This window comes from Apteryx rowi, unplaced genomic scaffold (assembly GCF_003343035.1).
Source record: "Apteryx rowi isolate R43461 unplaced genomic scaffold, aptRow1 scaffold_613, whole genome shotgun sequence".
Taxonomy (NCBI): domain Eukaryota; kingdom Metazoa; phylum Chordata; class Aves; order Apterygiformes; family Apterygidae; genus Apteryx; species Apteryx rowi.
This window is the reverse complement of record NW_020450887.1, coordinates 183,586-197,584: the sequence shown is the minus strand read 5'-3', so window position 1 is coordinate 197,584 and position 13,999 is coordinate 183,586. Positions and strand designations below refer to the sequence as shown.

General features: G+C 40.7%; 1 protein-coding gene across 1 annotated transcript in view; it reads right to left on the bottom strand.

The window, feature by feature from the left end:
* Window positions 1–1,657: 1,657 nt before the first annotated feature.
* Window positions 1,658–13,999, bottom strand: part of LOC112974603 (engulfment and cell motility protein 1-like) — a gene marked incomplete at its 5' end in the record, with an annotated part of 183,896 nt that continues 171,554 nt past the window's right edge. The window contains 3 exons of the mRNA XM_026083741.1: window positions 1,658–2,978; window positions 7,462–7,539; window positions 13,041–13,123. Of these exons, the coding sequence (XP_025939526.1) occupies window positions 2,778–2,978; window positions 7,462–7,539; window positions 13,041–13,123 (362 nt within the window). The remainder of the gene's footprint in view (window positions 2,979–7,461; window positions 7,540–13,040; window positions 13,124–13,999) is intronic.

Below are 13,999 nucleotides of genomic sequence, written 5' to 3'. Positions count from 1 at the left end.
CAGCTGTGAGTGTTTCACTCTCAAGAGCATTATGCTGCTGGAGCGGTGTGAAGGTGCCTTAGTGTAATGTGGACTGGCCCAAGGTGTTTGCCTATAGAAACGAAGGGCTGAGTTCCCAGCTCTTCTCCTGCTGCCTTTCCTGGGCTCTTGGTGTGTAATTTGGGGCACTCACCTTGGTGGGGATTCAAGTCTAACCTTTCCCTCCTGCTTAAGCTGTCCCCAGGAGGAGACCTTTGTTTGCTCCTTTCTGATTTTGATGCAGACATGTTCCTGCTAAGATCAATGCATGTCATTGCCACTGACCAGGCAGCRTTTGGCTCTTACACTTGGAAGTGAAAGGTGTTTCTTTCGACAATGAGTAATACATAGCTGAAGCACCAGCTCTGCAGCCTGTAAATAAAAAGCAAAGGTTATACACAGCCGAGTCGCAAACATCCAGCTAGGTCAGGGAGATTAATAAAATAGCTTAGACTCTCTGATCTGCTCTGAGGCTTGTCTTAGACAAGAGGAAGCCTCAGTGTTTGATAAGAGACGTGTTCCTACCTCCATCCTCTGCCTCCAGGATCCCTCTGAAATCCCCTGTGGCAGGCAGTGCCCTTGTTTCCAGACACTCCTGACCCTGACTACCTTTGCTGCAGTCTGACAAGGTTTCAGAGAATAAAACATTTCCAGCTCTCACACTGCACACCCCCATTCTCATTCATATTGAATTTTCTCTCAGACCACAGTCCATTGCAACTTCCTACTCCAGTGTTTAACGCAGAATCTCTTTTCCTTTCTTTACCATCCTTCACCATCTAAACCAATCTACATCTGCCAGATCAAGGCACTCATCAAATACTGCAAACACAACTTCAGGAAGGTACGTTCTTTAGGACTCTTGTGCTTGAATTCATACAATGTTGTCCTCATTCTCCTCTCTGATCCACCTGAAGGATGTCATTTCTCTCCTCCGCTTGGTGAGAGGTCAGTCAGGAGGTTTGCCCCAGATCCAGGTGGAAGCAAAGGTTACCTGAGTTGAAGCCCTGTATGTGCATCTAAACTGGTACTGCCCTCTAGGTTTCTCAGTAGCACAACCTCTGATAAAACCCATTCAAGGTCTTTTTAGACTGAGTCCAAGCAAGAGAAGAACCCACACAAATTAACATTTGTCTTTAGCTTGTGTGGGGAAGGATAAGGACCAATAGATTCTTCTAGATCTCAACCCAACACTTTCAGGGTAAGAGAACTGTATGCAGTGAAATATCTAGAAGAAAATGAAGAAGGGGSAGCAAACCATCCTGCAAAGCCCAAACCTCCCCAGTATCGTTCCTTTGTAGCAAAAAACCCTCTCCAGAGAGAAAACAGCAGTACAAGGAACACAGCTACTCCAGCAAACATGCTATAAGTAGCAGCCTTGAACAGACCATGAACATATCAGTATGTTCTAATTTCAGATTTCTCAAAGGCTCCTCCTTACAGGAAGGCTCATATACCTAGAACAATGGAGAACTCCAGCCACACTTCATTTTTATCACCACAAACAAGTAAGTAAATGAAATCAGATGTACACGAGAAAGGTTCATGTTTCCCTCTCCTGTCTGTACCAAAGGCTTCAGAATTGCTAGGAAAATGCAAGAATAAAAGACAACTTCAAAAGAAAAAACAAAGTTCCGAGAATCATCACAACTCAGATTTTTATTCAGCAGCGAAGTTGAAGGGAATATTGTTTTCTTCCCTTCGGGCAAATGTTCCAAATGGAAATTAAGTAAAAATATTGTCCCCCAAAAGTACTCACAATGAAATTAGTTTTCATTAAATATATCTGTTTGGCAAAATAAAGTAAAAAAAAAAAATAGAACCCGTACAAAAAAAAAATCCCTTGCAAATTTGTAACACTGTAGCAATGACAACAATGTAAACCTGGATGTTTGGCAGTTTGAATTAATTTGGAAACTACTGCTGAACTTTGGACCAAGAAAATAAAAATCACTTTGAGTAGCAACAAGCCAATTTTAGAGGCAACTGAGGCTTAGGGAACGCTATAGGAACAGAACACTCTAGTGGCTTCATACACAGTCTGTGCTAGTGATTTGCTAGTGTAGGGCTATTTAAGAGCTGGGAGGAAAAGAAGTTAAAAGCTGTCACAGCATTGCAGCGTATGGTACAGCAAAAACCTGCAGATTTTCCATTCTGGGAGCCGATCAGTTGGGTGAAGGCCAGTGACAAGAATCGAGGTGACAGTGGAAAGAATAATGACAGTGACAAATGGTGCAAGCACTGGGAGGCAGTTAACAATTTTTGTCATCGCATTGGATTCAGTTGTGAGCAGACTCTTGGGAGTGTCTGGGGAAATCTGCTTACAGTAGCTGCTTCTGCTCTCTACCTCCCCCCTCCTTCCAGTTAAAGCCTCTGCCCTGCCAAGTGGGTTTCACAGGCATGCAGTTTGGTAGCATTGTCCTTATAATTAAGAATGTCTATTCCAGTATTAAAAATGTAAAAAAAGTCCTCGGGAGGGTGCTTCTTAGTGGTGGTCTTCGCCCTTACGCATGGCCTCCGGCCTGCAATTAGAAGTTAATTAAAGCAATGTGGATTTGGATGAGCAATGGGGAAGATGGGAACAGGGGAAGGAAGGGATGCAGGGAACAGGGAGGAATGCAAGTGTTTTAACACCCCTCCCCAAAGCCAAAATCCAAGGTGCGCAAGTGGGTTTTTCTTTTCTCATTCTCTCTCTCTTTTTTTTTAAAATTTCTCCAGTTATAGTATTTCCAGTTTCGATGCAAGTTTCAGTGGCAGCCTCAGTTACAGTCATAAACAAAGTCGTAGTTGCTAGGCTCCTTCGGGATAGGTGGGGGAGCATCTGGGATCTGTATGTTTTCCAAGTCAAGGAGGCGTAGCTTTATCTCCATGCTGAGCAGCGTGTCTAAGTCATTCCGCGTTAGATCACTCAACATATCCTTCCCAAGAAGGGCATTCAGCCCATCGGTCCATACACAATACTGCACAGGGAAAAGACAAAAACTACCATTAACAGGCTTTCTGCACACAAACCGCTTAGCTGGCCTTGTCCTCTACAGTTATGGCTCCCTCGGAGACTTATGAAGAGACCTACAATGAGGCAGATTCATCTTATTAGTTTATACTGTGAAGAAGACATGTGCCACAGAGCTGCTACAAAAATGATCAAAAAATTGCCTGAAAATAGGAAGAAATTACAACATTCAGGTGTTTAGAAGTTAGGCATCTTGTCCAAGTTGTTGCTGACTATTCCTCAATAGTTATGGGAGGAAGAATGGCACCTGACTTAGGACAAAGAACCTCTGGAAAGGCATCCTTCTCCCCCTCTCTTTCCCCAGTATTTATACAGTGCCTGCCTCTTTTTAGACTAAATTTTTAATTCCAAGACAGCTAAGTTAGGTGAGCTGAATCTCACTCAAAATCCCCCTTGACTCTTTCTATAAGAAATTCTGTGCAAACCATCTGGTTTAACATACAGCAAAGCTAACCAACACAAAGTGGCATCAATTGACTTGTGCAGAGATAGGCCCTTGTTTACATATCTATATCTACCACTATTTTACAGAGCACAAAATAATACATTCTCAAAACTACAGAGTCAATCAATGTGGTGTCCTTCACGAAAATTAAATACCAAGCTAGCTGGTTAACTCTAAATGCTACAGAGGCTGAACTGGCCTCTAAAACCCATTCCATATTGTTACCTTTTTCCTAATAGGAGATGCCAGCTTTCCCAATGACTGACAGCTTCAGATAAACATAGACTGAACAACCATTTTAAACAAGCAACAAACCCATGGGAGGTTGGTGATCTAGAGTCAACTTCTATCAAATAAGTCACTTTCATTTATTACTAAAAGCCATTTATGCAACTATGAACAGAAGTACTCAAATGGCATCATCTAAAAATAAAGATTTCAATCATGAACTTGTGTGTCCTAGTTTGCAGGAGAAAATTAAATCAACCATAGCTGCATTTTTATCGTACAAATGCTTCTGCTAGATTTCATGCCAAAAAATGGATTTTAAATTTAGCTGACCATTTGCTACAAGTTTAAAGATAGCCTCAGTTGACTTTATGCTACAGCAGAAGTGATTATTTATAAGAAAGAGAACTCCCCCCCAACCTCTTGGGCTATGTCTTCATCCAGAAAAAAAGGGCATGTTTTTAAAATAGAATGGTTAACACACTTCAACATTCATGAGTGAAATTTGACCCATTTAAGTCAGTAACAGAATGGTAGCAGAGCTTGAATTTCACCCAGAGTGTAGATAAACCAAGCTGTAGCTTTAATATGAGATTAGCTATATAGTGGAGACTTTATGGCTCAGGCTGTCCTGCTGTCAAGCACTAAAGAAACTACTTACCCTGACTATTCAAGGCTCTCGAAGTGTGTTACTTTTAAAGCATGTGATTTTCATGGAATGGATGCAGAACATCAGAGAAAGAAAAAAATTATCCTAGAAACACAGTTATTTTTGAACATAATTTTTTAATGATTTGCTTAAAAGCATTCTTTGGGAAAGTTTTCCCAGAACTCCCTGTGAAGAAAGGAACAGACGGGCAAAAGACCCTGCTCAGCTTACAGAAGTGTGGAGCATCCATACAACAGATGCAGCATCGGATGTAAATCGTCCATCACCTGCTCAGTTGGTATGGCCAGCACTTACTCAGGAGGAAGCCCAGGGCACCAGGACATGCAGAACTGCGGTTCGCTCCTGTTCCAGATATAACTCATTCAGGGCCCAGAGAAACTGAATTCTGGCCTCAATTCAGATGACTGCAATGGCCTAGAAAAGGGGCTTCCTCTCCAATCTCCATATTGGCAAGTGCATCTAAGCAAGTGCATCTAATTAAACTCCTCTACATTCTGAGCAGAGAGAAATCCTAATGAGCTGGTTAGAAAATGGAGGCATTCATTCAGAAGCTTTTTTCTTTTCAATATGCAAAACAGCCTAAGAGCCACTGAAAAATTAATTTACTACAGATTCATTTTCATAAAATCCAATGAAACCTAATTATAACCTCCCTCATCAGTTTCTCTGTCAAAAATCAAGGATAAGATTAATCCACCTTTTTTCTATGTAGTTGAAACCAGCTATTAGTATTTAAATGAAAAACAAATACGGTGGAGTGATCTCATAGTGCTGAATCCTCTGGCTAGCAGTAAGCTCCAACAGATGGCTAAGAGCATTGCCAGACTTAAGTGTGCAAGAATGAGGTTCAAATCTCTATGATATTGGTTCAGTAATGAGATTTTATTAAAGAAATATTTTGCAGGTCAAGCACTGGAACCAGACAACCAGAGAGGTTGTGCAGGCTGCATCCTTGGAGGTTTTCTGGACCCATCTGGATACAGCCCTGAGTCACCTGGTCTGAGCTTGTAGCTGAGCCTGCTTTGAGCAGGACGTTGGCCTTGGGACCTCCTGAGGTCCCTTCCAACCTGAATTATCCTACGATTCTAGTTCAGTTTTCCTTTTTAGGACACATTTGATTTCCACATTCAAACATCACTCTACAATCACAAGGACTGAAGAAGTACTTAAAAAATAATTAAATTTGAAATTCGCATTTACTAACATCATTCCTGGTGCTTCACATAAAGCCTTTCAAATGTTAAGGTTTCCCTCACCAAATCTCCCATGTTGACAGCCCTGTTAAACTAGCACTTCTATTGACAAGTACCCCAGTTACCTCCACAAAGAGTCATCGGCTTCATAACATCCTATTTGCCTTTCCTTGTGGGTGCTTCCTCTGAGCGCTTGTACTTTTTACTTTAATCACAACTCACTCATCTGTAGGCCACGAAAAAGTACAGAGGAACAGAGATGCCTTTTTGAAAACGTTCACTTGGGAACTGTCAAGTAGCAGCAGAGACTGCTGCCTCCAGCTGATTTTTGAACATACTAATTTTGTTTCAAAGAAGCTGAGCAAGATCAAAAAGAGAGATAAAGATAATAGGTGTGTTAACACAACCATAAGCAATTGGGTTACTGCCTTTTACAAAGTCACTGCCGGTGAGCAGGGTGCAGTAGCAGGTTTTGAGCATTTAGTCCATTAAAACATGCTTGTATCCATAAATGATATTTCCAATAGAAGCAGCTGAAAATTTTGTTGATTTTCATGACGATTTGCCCTTATGAGCTGAAACAGACTAGAATTCAACTATTGGAGAATTTATATCAGAARGTATCTAACATATGTCCAGTTCAAAGGATTAAGACAATCACGTCTTGCTTAGACCAACAGCTCTAATGGCACATTATGCTTGGGAACCTACTGCTTATTTCTCTTAGATGGAAATTTACCAGCAAATCTTTCTTTGGAATAAACACGCTTGAAAATGACACTCAAATATTAATCCCCAGGAAAATCCAAATGAGCATAACCTCATTTCCTCTCTTAAAATTAACATTTATTTGAAGTATTTTATCCAAAAATGCAAATGTTGAAGCTGCATAACTAATGCACTTCACTTGTAATGCAATTTCATGCACTTTAATAACACTACAGTATAATAAAGTTTAATGCAATCTTCTGTGTTTCATCTTTCTAATGCAATATGCTGAACTGAGACCAAATGTGATATCACAAAATAAGTGTGCAGATGGAAAACCAACTCTTGTTGCTTTAGAGATAAGAAGGAAATACTTTATTCCTTCTTTACTTTTTTTTTTAATACAGAACTCATTCTGTCTTGTGTGTATTTACACTGAGATTGTTTCTATACAAATGCCATCCATTGCAAACCATCCCACTATAGAGATGAGAGAGAGAGAGGACCRTCTACGATTACCTGTCATGAGTGAGCTTAAGCAGTCTGAAACTACGAATTAGGGGATATGCTAATTCTGGAAAACATAAGCTTATGGCTGAAATTGAGATCCAGGGGTGGTATGATCTCCCCTGACTATACTGGGGTGGTCAAGACCAGATGAAGACAGCACTGATTCTCTAAAAGTTTGGCTGTACAAATCAGTGTTGAACTGAGGTTTAATACAATAGGCCTGTCAACATGTAACAACTCAGTCTTGAACGCACAGCAAAATCCTCCAATCCTCTAAACCAGATCAAAACAGAAGAAGCCTTTATCACACCAGGAAATTGTCAGTAAGGTCTGTGGAATGGTGAGGTCTGCCCAAGCTCTCTTTCTTTTATTTGTGGTTCATGTTTTGATAAGCGCTTAGAAATACTGCTCTTGAATCTGGACATCCATGGTGTTCTACAGCGTACAAATACAAAACATATTCCCTCTATGGCTCAGGCCATGCATGCAAATTGCTGGAGGTCCTGTTCCCACACTAATCCCTCTGCATTCAGTTTGTTATGAGACAGGACATTGGATTAGACGGACCTTTACTCTGAGCCAGGATGACCATTTGTACATTTTTGTAAAGCAGACCATTGCCGTAATGGAACTAAGAGGGCTTCAGGGAAGTTTCTGTACCCTGAACTTGACTTACCTCATGCTTGTCTGGAGCAATGAAATTCAGCTGGCCACTTGAGTCATATAATATAGAGAAAGCAAGCTCTAGCACCTCCTGGAACAATACAAAGAAACATACATTAAGGATCCGTAAGACAGGCATTCATACATTCATGTCTTACTTTCCTTCCTACCACTCATAGCCCATGAAAAGTGGAAAAATAGGTAATGGCACTCCCCTTGCCTGGCCAAAGCTGTAGCAGTGCCAGACCACTGCAACAGACTGGCACAGCAATAACTCCAACTCAGATGCTTCAGTCAAAGCTAACACTCCCACACTACCCCCAACCCCTTCCAAGGGCTGATTGTAGCTCACTTGGTCACAGATTACTTYAGTATATGAGTTCAGACCTGAGCTAGGCAATGGTGAGGACTGAAAAAAATGTAATTCATGATAGTACACTTGCAACAAACTCTCCAAGAAGGCCCAATGTTTCTTCAATTTGCATAGAGTAAACTAACAAAGTTCTGCAAGGTTTGATTTTATATGTCAAAAATCTTGCCAGGACAGCTAATCTCCTGGTATATACTTACGCTCTTTTCACTACTGGAAATCTACAAAATGATTCATTCTCAAGAGATTTCTGCCATTTTTTCTCCATCTTAACCGGAATCAGTAGACTTGCTCCTGTGAGTTCAAACTGCACTACTTCTCTGTGTATCTGGGTTACTTAGYCATAAAGATCCAAATGAGTCTTGGGGAGGAAAAAATCAACTTCTTTTTTCTCCTCGAACTGAAGCTGGAATTTCAAAGGCGTCAAAGGGAATTCATTAAGCACTGACCTTCCCTGAAAGTCACCCGGAGCTGGGTTCCTTTGGGAAACCCAACAAATCTCAATAAATAATGAACTTTCACCAGCCAGCAGTGAGCACACAAGGATATTGTGTTATCGTGGTTATTCCACACATCACTACAAGCACTGTTACAAGGACCACAACCTGTAAATTAGCTGACAGGGAAATAATATATTTGTGGAAAAAAGACCTGGCTACAGAGGAGGATGCTGACTCTGAACTACTTTGATCTGTATAGTATGTCTTGTTCTTTTTGCCCCTTGGCTTCCTGATCTCATAATACCAATCAGTTTTGCTGACTCTCAGTTGACAACTGCCCCTGCAGTGCTGGCAGCAGGTAAGAGCACTGCTTCTTATATTTGCTACACTAAGTTTAAAATGGAAGAGCTGACTGTGGGGACTGAAGCATATGTATTGGTCTAGATTCCGACCCCTGATCTACTGGCCTAAACCAGGAACAGCTCTTTGGATTTCAGTAAGGGTTACTTCATTTTTGAACTTGTGTGATTAACAGCAGAGTCTGAATCACACGCTTTCAATCCTTATGATACTCTTTGGTTGATCGGAGATCTCATGGGACATGTTCTTGATTTCCTTGAGTTTAGTTATTAGTTTTAACTTGCTGTATTGCCAGCCCACAGGAGACAAGTCTCTGGGTTAAATCCCCAAGGAATCTACAGCTATTAACAGTATTGGTGCACTCAGCAAACGAATTGCTCATGGCTCACATGGTCTTTTCGTGTTTTAGGCATGTCTCTCAACCATACCTTATTAAGAGTAATGTCCTTCATTACAGAAACAAATTTACCTCTGCCCACACAAACCTGGCATTATCTCCTCACAGAGTGTTATAAATTATTGACATCAGAACATGCCAAGTCAGGTAACTGAAGTTGGGGAAATAAAATACATCACCACAAAAAGGGTTTGTTGAACTGCTCTGCTATGAAGTTCCTGAATTTCATGAAGGTCAACCACAATCCCAYAGGCCTGGGCTCTGAATATTTGTCCTTTGGGAAATTCCAAGGAATTGAATTTTTTGTGCAACCCAAAGAAAGGAAAAGGAGAGAAAAATCTCTGCCTGAGAACCGGAACATCCCAGGGAGCCATGGGTTTGGTCCTTTCCAGTCAGGCAGACAATCAGGAAGCCCTAGATTTAGGACACCAAATTTCCATTTATGTGGGAAAGTGGAAGTTTGACAGCCCTGGCTCCAGTTAGTCTTTGTTGGCTGCTCCAGAGACTAAAGACTCGGGAATTACAGCTTCCAGCCTCCAGCATCTCTGTCATCTCATGCATGGTAAACTGTCAAGGAAAAGGGAAGCTTTGGTCCTGAAGGAGCTGGAGTTGCCAACTGGCTCTCCAGAGTGATGGTGATCTTGGTGGCTGAGCTGACTGACTTCTCAGGCACCCGCCTGGTCTTGCTACATTACATTCCCATCAACAGCAGGTGATTTTGGAAAACTGGAACTCACCATTAGTTAGCTCTGGTTTTATCCTCCCTTTTCTGTCCTACTTTTCAACCTCTCTCAAAGTCATTCTCATGTGTCTTCCAACCTGCTCCTTACCTCTTCATTTAGCTCTCCTTCTCCCTCCGCCTCCATCTGCTGAAGTTGTTCCCTCAGCACTCCTAACTTCTCTCCCCTTGCAGATTTCAAACCTCTGCCCTTCCCTAGATGCTTACAAGAGGTAATGGTACTGGGACCCAGGATGTGCCTCTCTTTTGAGCTCTGATGAAAACAAGGAACAAGAGACTTTGTTCCATCTTGCTGGCCACTGCCTACTCCTTGGTTTCAACCCCATAGGGAAAGCCACCACAGAACATGCGAGAAGAAGCTTGCTCTCCTACTCCCAATGCTTCTCTCTCCTGCAGTCTCTGCTGGCCTCTCACAAATGGGCCCATCAGAGACAAGCTATTTTTTATACACAGGCATTGTTAAGTGCCTGCGGCTGAGTGATCCCATGCGGCTGGAATGACCTTGCTATTCTCTTCCCATTCCATCATCAACAGCCTCAAAAAGCCCATATCTTTGCTGAGGGCTGAGACTATGGCCCTGTTAAATTTGCTTGTGAGAGCCAGAAGGTCCCACCAGAGAACTAACTGTACATGCAGTGGCAGGGAACTTGTGCAAACAGCATGAAATAAAAGAGAAGGGAAGCTACAGAAGAACAGGGAAGTGAGCAGAATCATTTCTGCTGACTAAAAAGGCCCCAAGTCTGAAGACTGTCACATCAGCCAATAAACCATGATAGAAGAACACTCACAGCTACACAAACATGTTTCTTCCAAATTCTTCTATCATGTTTCTTTGTTTAAAAGGCTGCAAAATCTAATATATTTCATTTCCTTGAAATTCATTAATATTACTCGAGAGTCAGAAATTAGGACTTTAAAATTAAACCCAATTTAAAAACACAAGTAGGATGAATAACAATGGATTCAGGTCTGGTCCTATCAAGTCATTCCAGCTTCATATGCATGTGAATTCCAATTCAGTTTAACTCTTATTTATTTCTAAATGATCCCACTGGAAGAATAAAGGTCATGTGCTGGCAAATGAAGAGATGCTGAAGCCTTTGTTATGGACATTCTGCCAATGCTAGCTACGTTCATAACAGTGGCATTCTGCCATTCAATTTTCTTTTCTGCCAATGAATAAACATTAAAATGGTTGTTAGATATATACAAAGACAGCAAAGGATGAAAACACCTCTTGAAAAAATGTATTGTCAATTGTGACATTTCAGGAAGTGGAACCTAAAAGAAAGATTTCATACACCAAACTCAGCCAAATCACAGTCTCTCTCTGGCTTTTTTTTTTTTCTCTTTTTCCTCTTCACTGTCCACATTAGCTTGCTACTCAGCAAACAGTGATGTGTTATTACTATGATGACACTTAAGTTGTTGCAATACGTGACAGTTTGTTTGGCATGACAACTAATTTCCCAAATTCTGTGATTCCCAAGGGAGAAAACAAAAAATCAGTAAATTAGTAAAATAGTAAAATATAAATAATAAAAACATAATAATTATTATTGTCTGCATCAACAATTGAATGCTCCAGCTGTGGATGCAGTTATCCTACCTGTCAACTCCTGATCTTTACATCCTTAGCCAGAAGATTTATGCCGGTCCAAGCAATTTTACCCGAGGAAAGGGGGTGATGCTGACAGCTGAGGACATGCAGATCTGCAGCACTGCTATTTAGTATTAAATACTATCTAGACATTACTGCTCCATAAAGATGAGACACTTTCATCACTGCCACCAACTGCTTCCCTTCTTGTGTGGACATATGAGTACTGAGACAAGGAAGCACTAAAAATATTTTATATGCACCAATTAAATGCCCCAGCCAAATGCTTCTGGTTCAGCTGTAACATGAGGTAGGGGTTGTATGCAATCTGTTGTGTGCATGAGTGTGTTAGTGCCCTGATTCAGAAAATCAACAAGGAAAGATACTTGTGGGATGTTTTTCCTCACTTAACTGACTTTTTCATTTCCATCCACATAAAGTCAATGCTGAAAGCAGATGAAGGTGTCCCAATAGACCTAAATCAAATTGCATGTATGAGAAACACATGCAAACAATACTTGAGATGCTCTATGTATCCCTCTCCAGCAACAGTTAAAGAAAAGCAAGCAATGAGACAAGACTGACAGAGTTACACTGCAACAGTCGTATGATGCAATTTTGACAGTGCCTCTCTTCATTTTCCATGGCTCCCATTGGAACTGCTTTTTCCAGTATTTCTATGAACACTAAATGCATGTGTTTTGTTTTTAAAGTGTTGAAACGGGGACTCTTACTTTGCAATTTTGTCCACCAAAATCTCTTCAGAGCTGGACCCAAAATTTCTCATTTTCAGGTAATTACAGATTCTGACTCAAATCCTGCAAGCTGATTTCCAGACCCCAGGCTGTGGTTTCAGGTAAAACTGAGCATAATTAGGATCTTATTCTTTCTCGTAAGGTCAGCAGCACAATATGATGGAAATCTTACGAGTGTACCTCATATGATATGGTACAAAGACCTACACCATTAAACATGTCACAATTTGCTAGCAACTCAACTTCTTCTTGATGTGGTGGCAATTCCTACTAACAAAGACTCTGCAAAATTCTGGCACTGTACAGCTTGAGTATTAGTGTCAGTTTACASCTCTTGATCTGAAATTCTGACAGGTAGCATAAACCTAATTTAAGCTGACCATTGTCTCCTACACGCATTTCCAAATGCACTGCTGAACACATCCTTCTACACCTCATTAACTGTCTAGCATTTACCTGGCATCCTATTGTAAGCAGTTGTTTTTCTACCTGACTGAATCTCACGTTATCATCAGCTGGACATTAACTGCAGTTCTGACATGTGCTACATTCAGTTAACGTGAGCTCATCCGAGGATACAGCTGGAACAAACTAGTTATTTATCAGAGACAATACAGGAGTAGGTACCAACAGTCACTGCTGCTCTGTTCTGCCGGGCAACAGCAGTCAAAACTCGTTTGTTTTAGGAAGACTATCCTAATACACTCTGAACAGATGAGGAATATCACAATGCACATCTGCCATGAAATCTGAGTAAAGAAGGGTAGGCTGTCCTAATAATTTAACTCAAATGGTCTGAGATGAAAACAATGTGTGTGTGTGTACACTAAAAGGTGTCAGGTTGGAATGAAAAATATCTGTGGAAGGTCAAGTTGACAGGCTTTGTATTCTGTGTGTATGTGGGGTGTTTATAATAATTTGAGAACCATACCTTGTTTTGTTTAAGAGCTCCTTTCTCCTTCATGTGAGGGCAGTCTTTCCCTGTCACAACAGCTTTTATATCTGCCACCGGCACTGCATTAAAAAGAAAACAAAAAAAGCACAGACAATGAGTTAAAACCAAGATGTGTAAAAACTACAGAGTCTAAAAAGAGGCAAGACTAAGGTGTTAAAAATGTCACTCCCTTTGCCATTTCAAGCCTGCTGTTCAAAAAGAAGCTGTAAGCAAAGCAACTAAAATAGGCATCAGTGAGCCTTGACAAAGTTTCAGGCATCTGGATAAAAATCTGAGTCTGCTTTTTCTTGCCTGCTGAGACTACTTTAGGAGGGAGAGTTTTATATATATGTGTACCTGTGTTTGGACAGTTTTTATGTGTACTTGTGTTTCGAGACAGCATATACTATTTTCTGTCTTACTAATGTAATATGCCTGCCCTGTTGTTGCTCTTCCCTAGGCATCCGGCTAAAGTGTCTGCTGGTGATAGATACTGAGCTAGATGGACCCTTGATCTCACTTGATGCTGCTGTCCTTCTGTTAATGCATATATGAATTTTTCATACTGTTTTTTATTTCAATCCAGTCACCAGTTTAGTTACTCTCTGGTACTAAGAAGAATGAGGACTACTAAGGGTTATAATGACCAATTCTAATTACTTTAAAATGTAAAATGATTGGAAATCATTAAAAACAAGGTAATACAAAAATTTTGGAAGTTGTTGCCGCTCAGACTCACTCACAGAGTAAACGTGGTGGAGTCACTAAAACATTTCTCTGAGCTTCAAGTGGAAGTCAATTTTCTGAAAGTAATTACATCATAGAAAATCTATATACTCCACAATACAATATGGTCAGTGAGTGACAGAAAGTTTCTACAATCTATAAATAATCCATTATCTTTGTGGCTTCAGAAAAGCATCATATATATATAGAACAGCATAGTAATATGAAAG